This window comes from Pavona decussata, unplaced genomic scaffold (genome assembly GCF_977016875.1).
Source record: "Pavona decussata unplaced genomic scaffold, jaPavDecu1.1 SCAFFOLD_240, whole genome shotgun sequence".
NCBI classification, from domain to species: Eukaryota; Metazoa; Cnidaria; class Anthozoa; order Scleractinia; family Agariciidae; genus Pavona; species Pavona decussata.
In genome coordinates, this window is record NW_028145645.1 from 45,490 (window position 1) to 59,571 (window position 14,082).

The 14,082-nt window shown below is 43.0% G+C and overlaps 1 protein-coding gene across 1 annotated transcript; it reads right to left on the minus strand.

The window, feature by feature from the left end:
* Positions 1-8,758: 8,758 nt before the first annotated feature.
* LOC146457553 (uncharacterized) lies at positions 8,759-13,756 on the minus strand. Its single transcript, XM_085091820.1, has 3 exons — positions 12,639-13,756; positions 10,465-10,651; positions 8,759-9,636 (listed from the first exon to the last, which is right to left on the minus strand). The coding sequence occupies exons 1-3, from the start codon at positions 13,509-13,511 to the stop codon at positions 9,548-9,550; spliced, it is 1,149 nt and encodes a 382-aa protein (XP_084947946.1). The 5' UTR covers positions 13,512-13,756; the 3' UTR covers positions 8,759-9,547.
* Positions 13,757-14,082: the final 326 nt, after the last annotated feature.

Here is a 14,082-nt window from a genome sequence, read left to right on the forward strand (position 1 = left end):
CTAAGCCTTTACTGGGGAGACTCTAGTTTAACAACTGGAATGTTGAAGATAGCACTCACTACTAACTTGCTATTTATGGGACATGCAGGCAACCGTTGTCACGCGGACACAACTAAAACTAAATACTACAACCATTGTCGCTTAATACTCGAACAAAAAGTTTCCAGCTTTCCTGCTGGGAACTCGGCAATGTAAATTAAGTTGTGTTCACATCTTTACTGCCCAACCAAGTATAGCATTGGTTATTTGACAGGTGATTGCTGTTGTGATTTTACAGGAATTTAACAGTGATCAGGTGTTATAGTCCAATTTTAAATCTCTGACGATTTCGCAGTTATTTTGGAATTAAGAAATCTGATCGTACAACGGAAGGCGATATGTCGGCATAGAGCTGTTTGTGTCTGTAAAACAGTTTAAAATGACAACAAATTCAAATTGTCGTGAAATCATAACTCAAATTCATATGCAATCACTGCACAGTTGCGAGGAATTCACCCGAAGCTTAAAAGATTACATAAGGTTTGAGAATCCTTAAGATATCTCTTAACCGAAAACTGCTGGGAAGAATAACGAGCGGAAAAACATCAACATCTTACGACTGCGTGGGCAGAAGTCTTACCAGCAACGGATGGGAACTCAAAAAAGGAGAAAGGTTAATTGCTCTCAAGTTCTCGAAGTGTTCTGAAAACACAACTTCTCTTGCGAATTCCAATAAATACGAGAGCCGAGTAATTCAGGGCAGTGATGTAGTTTAACATAATGATTGTTCTACTTCCGGCCCCACGTACAAACCCACTGGTAACTACATATATACAGGCGCACACAAGAAAGCTAGTAACTTAAATTTCCAAGTAAATGTCGTTTACATTTGACAGGGGTGCTGTTGTTTAATAGTAACTAATTCCTAAGGGAAAAAAGGAAATATGGTGGCTTGAAAGGGGTGTTATCGTTTAGAGTTAAGTAGCAGTTTCCAAAAATGTTATCTTCCTACCCAAAAAAGGCTGACGATGTTTCGTTTCCGTTTTTCTAAGGCAGGTAAAATACGGACTGGCAAATGCTTTGACAGTAAAATCGCTCCTTTTATACTTGTTTGATTCGCACCGTGTTTGTTTGTGGTCAGCACACGTAACGTACCGACTCAGCATTAGTTTTCTCGCTGATGTATGAGTGTTAGTTTGTTTCCCTTTTATTAGCCTCGGGAGCTTTCTCAAAAATATTATTCTCACTGCATATATAATTAGCGTGTCACGTTAGCACGCCTCATTCCTTTAATCCCGAGGGTTCGGGCTAGTAGCGTCTAGTATGATCCTTTGCGGCCATTCAGGCATAAGATCTGGCTACGCGGCGCGAGATCTCGCAGTTTGACGAGATTGCCTTGGAAGGCGCTTTGCGCTTAGTCTGTCATCACCGCCACCAGCCTGCGTCATTACTTGTGTTAGTTTTCCGCTTTCCCTCAAGTTCTATTATGGCTGAACCAGTCTTGCCTCCACCTCCTGGCCCTGTTCCTGATGGGGACCCGGTTGCAGTTGAACCAGTTGTTCCGCCCGCCGGCGCCGAGCCAGCCGAGCCAGTGGAGGTCGTTGAGGTAATTGTTTTGATCTTTGTAGTTTTTGCGTATGTTCTTCGCGTTCTTGACCAGCGTTTTCGGCTTCTCGGTCGCCTAGTTTTGTATTGGTTTGCGTTGGTTTTCGTTTCTCTGCATTTTGTTGCTCGTTTTTTATCAGTTTTGCTAGGCTGCGTTCCTTTGCGCCTTCCTAGTTTCCCTTCCCACGTGGTTTTGCTGCTAGTCTTTGTTTTCCGCCTTGTTGTGTCTTTGCGCATTCTTTCGTGTTATCGTGTCTCAGTTTGCTCTGCTTTATTTTTTGCTCTCCCGTGTTCGCGGTGTTAGGTTTTCGCTATTTGTCGCATTTTCTATATGTGTGCGTTATATTTGCATATATTTTATGTGTTATTTTTTCCTGCGGTTGTTCGCATGTTTGCCCCTCCGCGTACTTCATTTGCACGTTTTCGTTGTTGTATTGTTTCCATTGTCGAAGCCCTCTTTTGTTTGGTGTCGTACATAAAGTAAGGATGTTTGGTAAACCGCTTGGGTTTATGGCGCTGTTAGCTGGATATTAAACAAATAAAGAATAAAATTAAAAAAAAGAGGAGGAGAGGCACGGAATAGTGGCCGCAGAGAAGGAAGGATGGCGCAAAAAAAAGAAGAAAAAAAAAAAAAAAAAGAAAAGGACAAAGGAGGAACTGAACAGGAAATGAGGGAGGTGAAAGAGAAGGAGAGGAAATGACTTATGAGAAAGCGCCGGAAGACAAAAAGAAAAAAGGAAAAAAATAGAGAGAAATAGAGGAAGGAGGAAAAGGAGAAAGAGGAAAAGTGATTTATGGCACGGCGCCAAGGAAAGAGGAAGGAAAAAAAAAAAGGAGTGAAGGAAGAAAGCTAAAGGAATAAAGAGAAAGAGGAAAGAAAGAAAAAGGAGATAAAGGATATGAAAAGCAAAACATATGATATGCAATGAACGAGAAGAGGAAGATATAAGGTTTGAGGAGGAATTGAGGAAGGTAAGAATCCCGAGATGGTGTTGAATGTAATTTTCAGTTGCAATGTCGGGTGTGGGGATTATGAAGGCCATTTTTTAGGAGAGAAGTTTCGTTGGGAGTTACAGAGACCAAGGGAGTTTTTCAGACTTCGTTTACGATTAATGGTGTTTTTTGCAACTTATTTGTTAGCCAGGCGGTGGATGTAATTTTTGTCTCTGTTTGCTTTTCTTGTTTCTCAGCCTCTCCCTGACCGTGTTCAAATTCTCGAAAGGAAATTAAAAGCCTTAGGACGAGGGAGCGCGTAGAAGCACGGAGAACGCTTTAATCACTCTCCGAAGGCATTTGAACCGCCCGTTGAATATGTTTGACCGATACGAGGCGATAGAGTTGTTGCAGTCTTTGGTGCGCCTCGCAAGGAACGAAGCACACGAAAAAGCTGACATGTACGCGGCTGCTCTTGACGAGGTCAGGGCGAGAGTGGACCAACTGGATAATGAGTCGTTGCAAAGACTATTCGTTGGTCCTTCGGGGGACCCAGTTCGGGCCGAGATTGCAAAGGAAGCCAATTCCATTTTGAAGTCCTCTACCAGGTCTGCAGCTCCCCCGTCACGCGGATTGCGTTACGCCCGCCCGAGGCCTTATGGAGGTGGTCGTTGCTTTGTTTGTAATCGTTACGGCCATATGGCACGCGAATGTCAGTTCAACCAACACCCTTCTCAATTTTCTTATCGTGGTCCCCGAGGGGGGTTCAGAGGCGGTAAAAATTAGCTTAGCTTGGAGAAGGCTATCAGTGTTCTGTTAGGTTTTTGCCCTCTAAAGTTTGTTTCTCTCCGCCTCTATTGCTGGCATTTGTACTTCTTCCCCTAGGTTGTTTTCCGAAAGCAGTTGTGCGATGCTGTAGCCGTCCACGGGACGGTTGAGCCATCTTGGTTTGATATTTTTAAGGGAACCCAGCTCTTCGTTGGCCCTTTGGCTTCGCCTGCCATGGTGGCGAGGGATCCAGCTCTTGGAGTTTTGCGTAACCTTCGTTTTAGGAATCCCGATGACTTTCGGGCTGGATCGTTGCATGCGCACCCGAAGGTTTGAGAGGGGTTATTGTCCGGTGTCAGTAATGAATACGTCGACCTTATGGCTGTAATTAACGAGGGAGTGAGGGTTGAACAGTTTTTCATCCATTTCACGGGTGATTTCAAGGGTAGGAGTTTTGACTCTGATCGTCCTCCTCCTATCGTGTTGGAAAATTCCAAGTTGGCGCTCCATTTTCGGATTTCATTTCCTCCGCTATATTGCAATGGGTTTCGGCCGGAGTCCTGTCGGTTTGGGGCGAAGTTGGCCGGGTCCCACCACCTTACCTAGCATTACCCCTCACCGTTGAATCTTCCAAGCCTCGCCTCTGCCACGACGAGCGGTACCTTAATTTGTGGATAAAGAATCTCCCCTTCAAGTTAGACCATTTGTCGGATTTACCGAGGTATGTCTTATCCGGTCATTACCAGACATCCTTCGATGAGAAAAGCGGTTATCAACACGTTTATCTCCACCCGTCTTCCCGTACATTTTTCGGTTTGCAGTGGCAGGGTTTTTATTTTACTTTTTGTACATTACCTTTTGGCTGGAAAGCTAGCGCTTTCCTCTATCATAACCTGGGCCTGGCAGTTTCTGGTGCGGCGCGTTCCTTTAGCGTTCCACTTTCTCAATATATCGATGATCGACACGTTGGTCAGCTTTTTGTACAGTCGTCTGAGCAGCCCTGGGCTCCTAGCTACCGGAATGCTGAGGCGGCAGCGTACATTCTCTGTTACCTACTTGTGGAGGCCGGTTATTTTGTTAATTTGGATAAATCTCAATGCATCCCGTCCACGTTCGTCACGTTTCTTGGCTTTATATGCGATTCTATTCGGCAAGCTTTCGTACTTCCAGAGGGAAAAAAGGTCAAATTTAAGGAACTCAGGGAGAACATTTTAGCGTCCAAGACTGTAACATTGAAAACTCTTCAGCGTTTTGCCGGTAAAGGCGTTTCTTTTAGCCTGGCTGTGGCTGGTTGCAAGTTGTACCTGCGTGAAGTCTTCAAAGCCATTGCTGGTCTTGTGCGTAATTCAAAGGCGGCTACCAAGGTCACTGGTCTTCTCCGATCTGAGCTGGAGTATTGGCGATATTTAGACGACTGCAATGATTCTTTGCCTTGGAGGTCGGAGAGTCACATTACTGTCACTTTGTATTGCGACGCTTCTAAACGGGCTTGGGGAGGCATTTTGCTGACGGATAGCGGCAGATTAGAGGCTCGGGATTACTGGCGGGATGAGACGGGGAGCATTAATCTTTTAGAGGCGAGGGCGTTATTGTGTGCTTTGGATGCTTTCAAATCAACTATTCGAAATTCCCGCGTGGATGTCCATACGGATAGCAGAGTTTTGTTAGGGTCTTAGCAACGCGAAGGTGGAAATAACTCACAATTAAATGACGTTATTAAGGCGATTTTTAGGTGCAGTCGGGATTTCAACTTTTTGATAGACCTGCACTACGTTCCATCTGCTGAGAACCCAGCCGATCTCCCGTCGCGTCGTCTTTCGGACCTTGATTGCACCATTTCTGAGGAGGCGTGGTCTCGTGTCCAGAGAATGTTCGGTCCGCATACCTTTGACCTCGTGTCACTTGACAGCAACTGCCGCCGTGATCGGTTTGGCAATCGTCTGCCACATTTCACGCCGTGCCACACCCCAGAGTCATCCGGCATCAACGTGTTTGCACAACGGTTGCCTTCCGGGGGAAACCCTTTTGTTTTTTCCCCCTTTGTGCTGATTGGTCCGCTCCTTCGTTTCTTCATTGACTCCCATTATCATCGCCCCTTCACTATAATCGTGCCAGACATACAGCCTCGTCGGTACTGGTGGGCGTTCTTACAAGCTACAAGCGTTGATCGATTTCTCCTGGGAAGGAAAGGCGACGATTTTCTTTTGTTTTTTCCTTCCGCCTCAATTCCGGGTTGGTTCCCTAGACCGCTCTTATGGGACCTTTGGGCCTTTCGTTGCGTCTGTTGAGTAACAACCTTCCAGCTTTCGCTTTACAGGCATCTTACCTACGTTTCACGCCCCTGGAAAGCAGCCCGCAGGTGTTCATCTTGCCTCTATCCAAACGATCGCGATGCGAATTTTTGCCAGGCTTGTGGTACGTCAACAGGATCTCTTGTTACTCCGGTTGTTCAGCCTGGTCTAGATATGAAGGCGATCAATAGCCGTTTTGAGAACTTTAAATCGTTTTCTTGTAACAAGTCATATCAGAAGCAGAAGTCTTCCTTGGAGCGGCAGTTGTCAAGTTTTCTCGCCTCTCTTTCGCCGCCGAAGTCTACAGCCTCTGCTACCTCTGAGGACATCGTTAAATTTCTTATTAGTAAAGATAGGACAAGCAGAACTATTGTTCACACTCGGTCGTGTGATAGGAAAGTTTGTAAATGTTCCCGCCGTTTAGCGGCCGGTTCCGTGGACTCCCTCATTGGGAAGTTACGTGGTATTTATAATAAGTTAGGCCGTTTGGGTAATGCTAACCCTGTTTCGCACTCTTGATTCAAGGAATATTTAAAATTTACTAGGGAGGAGCAAGCTAGTTTGGCGGTAACTCCTAAGCAAGCGGTCCCTTTTTTCTTTTCGAAATTCAGATCGCTTATCCGTCATTTTAGAAAGAAAATAGCCGCAGGTGTGTCCCTCTCCCTTGTTAGTAAACATATTCTTGTTAGGGATGCCACGTTTTTTATAGTGGATTTTTTCACTGGGGACAGGGCTTCGGATTTGGGACGCCTCTCCTGTGACCAGGTTTTCAGGTTAAGAGATCGGGAAGGCTTTTTGATTAGATTGTCTCTTACGAAAACAGTTCGCAAGGGGTCCCCTCGAGAATTTGTCCTCATCCCTTTTCGGGACCCAGAGGTCTGTCCTGTTCTTTGGTTGAATTATTATATTCGTGCTTGCCAAGCTCTGGGGGTCTCCTTGTCTGGGGGATATTTTTTCCGAGCTTCTGATCGAGGGAAGTGTGTCGGGGAGAGGCCATTTCTTGGTTCTGCAGTTAACAACCGTTTGCGTGTGTATCTCTCCGAGGCCAAACTTTGTGCTGGGGAAACACCCCACAGTTTTAGGGTCGGCCTTTCCAACACCCTTAGCATTTTGGGCTGTTCTCCGAGTGAGATAGCCCAGTATTTGGGATGGAGAAGTAGTGATATGGTGAGGCACTATAAGCGTGTATCTCAGGCGGCTAGTGCTCTTAACCTTTTGGAGTCTGTCATGCCCCGGGTTTCGTCTGTTACTGCCACAGTTTCTCGTCCGGGTAATATCCAATCAATAGTCTGATCGCTCCCGTATTTTTGTTTCTTCATACCACAGGGTTAGTTTCGCTACCATTAGGTGTATGGAGGTCTGAGTAATGGGAAGGGTGTTTGTAGAATAAAGCAATTTTAAGCGTTTTTCGGGCGTAACGTGGTGTTTTCCTCCGCTTGTGTGTCGTTGTTTGGGCGACGTGCGGTGCCGGCGAGGCATGGCAATTATTGGGGCCGGGAGCGGATTTCTCCCATAACTTAGTCCTTCGTGATCGCGACAATAGATATGCTGTGAGAATAAATTACTATTCTCACTGCATATATAATTAGCGTGTCACGTTAGCACGCCTCATTCCTTTAATCCCGAGGGTTCGGGCTAGTAGCGTCTAGTATGATCCTTTGCGGCCATTCAGGCATAAGATCTGGCTACGCGGCGCGAGATCTCGCAGTTTGACGAGATTGCCTTGGAAGGCGCTTTGCGCCCCTCCCTCCTCCCCTGGTGGCGGTGACCACCTCTTGCCTAGCCTTGTTGCATATCTCTTGCCTCGACGGTCGCGGATTTCTCCCATAACTTAGTCCTTCGTGATCGCGGCAATAGATATGCTGTGAGAATAAATTACTATTTGTCCATGCCAGTCGGAAGGTGGTTTAAAGTATTTATGTAAACGACGAGATAAGGTGTGGCCTAAATATCATCCGAGCACACTTTAGACTATCACTGGAATACGATACTCGGCATTCATCGCAAGTTAGGAGAGCTTGATGAAAGTGAACAACTGTAGTCACCGAGTGCCTGATCTCACACTAGACGCGCCCATGGGAAGACTGTCATGTCACTTTATCAGCGCATGCATATGCATGATTCTTAAAGGGTATATTCCAGATTTTCTGAGGCATAACCTGAAGCCAAACTTAACAGCTTCACCACCAGCTGCTATAGAATAATCCTGGGTATCAAGACAATGGACTTCATCTCGAATGAAGAATCAAGAGAGTGAAACAAGATCTGCTCATCCAGCTGATTCAACAACGACGGCTTCACTTCTTAGGGCATATCCTCAGGAAACCATGGAATGAATTGGTCAACAGGTACGCCCTTTTCCATCCTAAACATGGCAAACGTTAGCCCGGTCGCCCAAAGCTGATGTTTCATCAGTACATTGCCAGCGTAATCAGCCAGGCATACCCACCAACGCCAGAAGAGATTCGAAGCATGGTAAAAGACCGGAAGGCGGGGAGAAAGCTCGTGACCGACTGCAGTGCAGTTGGCTGATGACGATGATGATGATGAACCTGAACTTAACAAGGAAAGCGAGCAAAGATAAAGAACTTCGAGAAACGGGGTTCCTAAAACACGCAAACAAAGCTCTTTGGTTGAAACTTGATGATACATTGACGAATAAGAACTGTTAAACATTTTTTTCCATATGGTGTGACTTAAGTGCGTGACACAAAAATCCTGGTACAAGGGCGATTGAATCAATCATAAAACGCGCATTTCTTTGGACATTTTATAGTTAGTTATTGCCTGTTACGCCGTTACTACCAGCTTTGCTGCACTTGAAAGATTCTTTTTACGAGAATATTGGGCCTTAGATTGCGAGGAGGGCCAAATATTAAAGAAAAACAGAAGAACGTTCGCCAGATCTTCTCAAGGATTTTAATTTTTATTTCATTCAAAAAATGAGAATGATCTGTACAGTATTGGATAAGATACTCAGAAGCAAAGTAAGCTAACCCTAAAACTGCGAATTGCCCCTGATAAACAAACAGATACTATGTTTGAGAACCACAGGAGTATTTCAAGAAGATAAGTTTTCATTTTTAAGGAAAATATATTTTCCAGTGTTTAATTTTGGGATAGGCCACTTTGCCTCTGACCCCTTAGATGTAATTGTTAAATGTTATTTTTTGTTAAAAAAAAAAAAAAAAAAAATTCGATAGCAAATATCTACACTCGATTGCAATCTTTAAAATTCTCTTTTAATGTGCGTGAGATTTGATATAGGTAACAAAATATATCTTTCATACTGCTTGCTGTGGGAGAAATCTACTATAACACTCCTCCCACCCTTATAGCCTTTCTCGCAGACGATCTTTTGGCCCGTCACGCAATTGCGTGACGACTCAAAAGAGCGTCTGCGAGGAAGGCGACTCCCACCCACCTTTGTTTGTGAAACTTTTTTAATAATAGTATTTCTGGCCGTTCAAATCAGTTGAAATAAATTTCAGCCTTATTGTATCAAACACCCCGTTGAACATATAACCTTCATATAATATCGAGGAGAGCTTGTAACTCGGCATAAATATCATAAGAATCAGAGTTTTTTTTAAAGTTCCCTCATCGACCCTTCATACATCTGCTACAGATGATGTTTCATTTAAATTTCTGCTGGAAAAACCAGTTGAATTCGTGATTATGATGTTACGTACAACTCATTTCGTAATGCTTCAAGTTTCATCCACGTTCTTTGTTTCTAACTTTTAAGATTTTCTAAACCACTACTGTTCTTCATCGTCTGAAAAGGGGTCATTTCCCACCACAACATAATATTATATCATGTCCCTCAGTGTATACCGATTCAAAAATGTCGTTCTTTTAATGGGTGTCTGAGACCTTTGCACGCGGTCTAACTTTAATTTATTAGTGTTCTCTCATATACCGGCTCGAAAACGAGTGAGAGAAACTCCCGGTACAAAGGGTATTATTCTCTACACTTGGTGGCCATTCTCTTTCGGTAATGAGACAACTGTAGAGCTGGAAATCACCTCCTTAGGTTTATTCAACATGGTCGCACAATCTGGTAAAAAGAGAAGTCAAATTAGAAAATTGATCTTCAAGTCGTAGCTCATAATTAAACGCATGCCTGCTTTCTAGCTATTCAAGTTTACACATTGTTTTTTCAGCTTGTGTCGTTTTGTTTGGGCTGGTGTGAATAGTATGACGCCTGTTTGCCGTTGTTTGTTTTGTGTGCAAACATTGGACAGCCACGCCATGAAATCCAAAATGGGGCGATAACAATCTCCCGTTTTCATTCCAACGTAGAGTCTAATAGGTATTATATTTCCAACGACATAGCATCAAATTATTCCGCTTAGAGTGAAGGTTTGAAGATTTCCTATAACGAATTACCTCTTACCATTGAACCCCTAACATCAAAGACCAAATTCTCCTATCTTGTCCCCATACTTTTCTTAGAAGAATACTAGGGAGAAGTTATTAAAATATCAATAAAATCCACCTCGGGTAATCATATCTTTAATTCTCATAACCTCAGGTCGTTGAGTTAGCATTAATATTACAAGGAAAAATTTGGTGCTGATCCGGCTGTTGGGGATTAAAGAGTTAAGTCAGTTACCGCTAAAGGCAAACAACCTAACGACACTATAAACCCCGTTTTTATCAGTTTATCACTAGATAGTAGGGCAATAACAATAACATTTTTCCGCCCACGCAATAGAGAAACAAGTTTTGTCTGCCTAGTATTAAGTTTACAAGGTTTGTAATTTTGACAATACATCCTTCGTGTATCACTGCGCCACTTAGATCAGTATGTTACCATCGCTCTAGGTTATTTCTTAAGGCTACGTCCCTGAAACAGTGTTAAAAAGATGAAATGGAAACAAACCTTTGCACAGTCGAGCAAACTTTTCAGGAATGAGCTTTAACAGTGTCATGTAACCCTCCCTGAAATCCACCAGAAAAATAGCGAAGAAGACTGGGTTTAAACTGGGTGGAAGAAACGATGCAGCTATGACATACTGGGAGAATTCAGTACTGATCAGGTAACCAGACATGATGCAGCCGATAGCAACCTAAAACAAAACAAATGAAGGCAAAGTTCACTATTAAAGGGGAAATATCATGGAATTTTTTAACCTCTTTAGGTAAAATGGTAAAATTCATTCACTTCACGCAGCTACAAAATAATTCTAGGACAACACCGGAGAGGAAAGATATCACCTCAATTCTTGAAAGACACAACTCGAGAACTTTAAAAATGTTAGCCCAACATTTTTTAACTTTCACTCCATTCCGACTCACTCTGTCTCTGGTCAGAGGCACTAATCGACAGTTTTATTGCACTGAGGTTATAATTTATAACAAAACTAGACAATTTATTTTTTTTGTTTTCTTTGACAGAAAAACAATTTTGGGGTTTGAAATGACATCAAATCCACGCGATCAGCCATCCCTTTAAGTACGCAAGATAAAAACAGGCTCGATAAGATGACATTCAAGCCTTGCAGTAAATCTACATTTAGGTGATACTGAAGTAGCGATAAGTCCGAAGTGTTGAATATTTTTTGCAATAACAGTTTACTTTCAAATGTTTTTTTTTTTTCTGAAAAAGACAACAGCCGCTCAGCGAAAGACCGCAAAACTTAACAATTAGAGTACTTCATTTAAAAATACACCAATCGTCTGGCCGTATGATGTAAGTTACATAATTGCAATTCGAGCGTCTCTACATATTTTTTTCTTCTGAAGGATGGAAGTATTACACTCCACGTTCTGAGGCGAATTTTGTCCTATAATTTGTCGGAACAGTAGATCAGAACGTAACAGGATATGCTGCTAATACAAAGGGTATTTCATTGCCGTCTTTGTACCTTTGCACCTACAATTTAACCCACACTTTGGTGCTGCAATTATATTCCAATGATCCTGAAGTTAAGAAGTGATTATGAAGTGATTATTGTTTGCGAACAGTCTCCCCATAAAACGTCTCGGCCGTTTGAACTTTCGAGTGATTGTACCGCGATGGACCGACTTCACCGTGATGTGACTTGGATTAGGCGTTTGTGTATTTTCAATCCAGCAAAGATAAATCTTATTTAAATCCTTGCTGAAAAGGTCATTTGTTATTAAAGGAAGAATGTTTAATATTGTACGATGCAAAATTCAGCTATCAACAGACTAATTCACAGTCAATGATTTATCACGTTTCAATTCGATACCCTGAAGCAAGATTGCTTATCTCAGGTAGTTGGGTAAGGTCACGAAAGCGTTGCATTTTGATTGCATTCAGTTGAAAAGGGTTTATATTGTTTTCAACACAACTCAACTGGCCACAGTTCAACTCAGTGGCGATCGATATCGACGTCAGTAAAATTTAAGTGAGAAAGTTAACATGTCCTCACGAAGAACACGGTAATCAATAAGGACAATGTACTTAGCGCAGCGGAAACAATTGCCTTTTGATGAGATTTAATTTCGGCAACTCCATTCGTCAGCTTTTAATAAACCAACCGTGAAATGCAAAACATGCAAGCGGTTTGTAATAGTATGAAGAGAGATCACTATCACTAATTAATAGCCTAGCTCGTGCTGTTTGGTTTTCTAATGGGTTTAGACGACGGTACCAGTACTCAGCAGTACTGAGGTGGGCATCTTCCTTGAAGAGAACTTTGCTCTGTCTAGACGAGCCTTCGATCCTCGTTAATTTTCTGGTTACAAGATTATGTTAACGTGATCGAGACTGAAGAGCGAATCTTTTTAAATGTATAAATGTAACAGAAACCGCAGGTAATTTTTCAACTACAACTGCGGACATGATTGATAATCAGGGTTGCACAAGAAGGAAGGGGACCGGTGTGCCCTCTGACATTTGTTACCACTTTCAAGACAAGAACGCCGAAATATTTCGGTCGGCTCGGTTCGACATAGCCTATCTTTTACTGAATATATCAAGCCCGAACGCGAGGCCCCCTCACCCCCAGCTATCAAGCCGCCTATTATAACAATACAAGAATTGCAAAATAGAAAGAAATTATTTTCATCAGTTTCTGATCGACTCACCATAACCGGAATCCAGGTCAAATGAAACATCAGCCCCAATACACAGATCATTTTAGCAAAGTCTCTCTCCGCTCCGATCCTTCGGTTGTAAAAGGCAAAAGTTCTCGACGCACGCACCGAGAGTGAGGCATCGCCAACCGAATAACTGGGACAACTGAAACAGCTTAGGACATTGTGAACACTCTGCAACACAAAGCACGCTGAACTGCTCATGAGAACAGCGAATAAAAATGTGTATTCTTTGTCTTTCTGCGGGTAGCTTACTTGTTGTAGAGAACACATCAAAGTTGGCGTAAAGTTCGATGAGTTTGTGCCACGTATTGGTGATAAACCATCTGGGCCGAGACCAATGTAAGGTAGAGAGGCGATTGTAAAAGCCACAATCGCAATTCCAACCACTAAATTCGCTATCACAATGGACGAATTCTTCTTTTCCCTGTGTCTTTGGTCGTATCTAGAGCACGCTAAAGAAGACGAAATCCTGTCCCCAATGCTCCGATAAATCCCTCGCGCTGTTATGGCGAGGTACGAAGTGTAATTCAGTGTGGTGATGACAAACAACGAAGCGAGTTTGAGCCAAACAAACATGAGGTGAAAAATCTCGCAAATCGTCGGCCTTTCAAAAAAACCAGTTCGCCGAGTAATGGAGCAACTGCTGTGCATCGACAAGTAAATAGGTAGCGGGACAGAGACTGTTAAAATGTCCACCAAAACCAGCGAGATTAACAGCACGTCCCTGCTACTTTGATGACATTGAGAACGGATCTTCGCATAACAAACAATCCATGAAAAAATGCTCAGAGATAAACCCGTTATTCCTACAACGACCAGATATAAGTTCATTGAACTCAAAAAGGAACAGCTTGATTCCATGTTCGTCGACGTCTTGGAGTGCGTTGCTTCGCCTTCTATGAATCCTTTACTCGCTGATCAAGTTCTCGCCATGTTCTTAGCGATACGTGAAGAAATTGCGGTTTTCATTTTAATGCATGCCGCGCCACATAATTGTCATGTGTTTGTCAAGAAAACAAAGAATTATCGGGATCCGTCATGCCAGTGGGCACTAAAAATACCAATAACGAGTTTTTGGCCTCTGGGTATTTAGTATATAAACAACGATATCACTTTTCATGGATTGACCTCGCGACGTCTGCTTCAATACTGCACGTGACATTTTAATCCGGCCGCATTTTATTTTACGCCACCGTTTCTGTTATTCTTTTTAAAGGAACCTATTCAACGTTTTTCGGAAGCTAACTTTCAACTTTATAAGAAAGGAACGTTTTGGGGGCAAAAACCGGGAAGAATCAAACAGTTGTTTCAACACTGCAGCTTTAAGTCAAGCCTCCATTTCCTGCTGGTCATCTGTTAATGTCATTCGGATATTCGAAAAAAAAAAGTATATGATCTGCAATACCAAACTCAAGAGCCACACTCTTCTTTA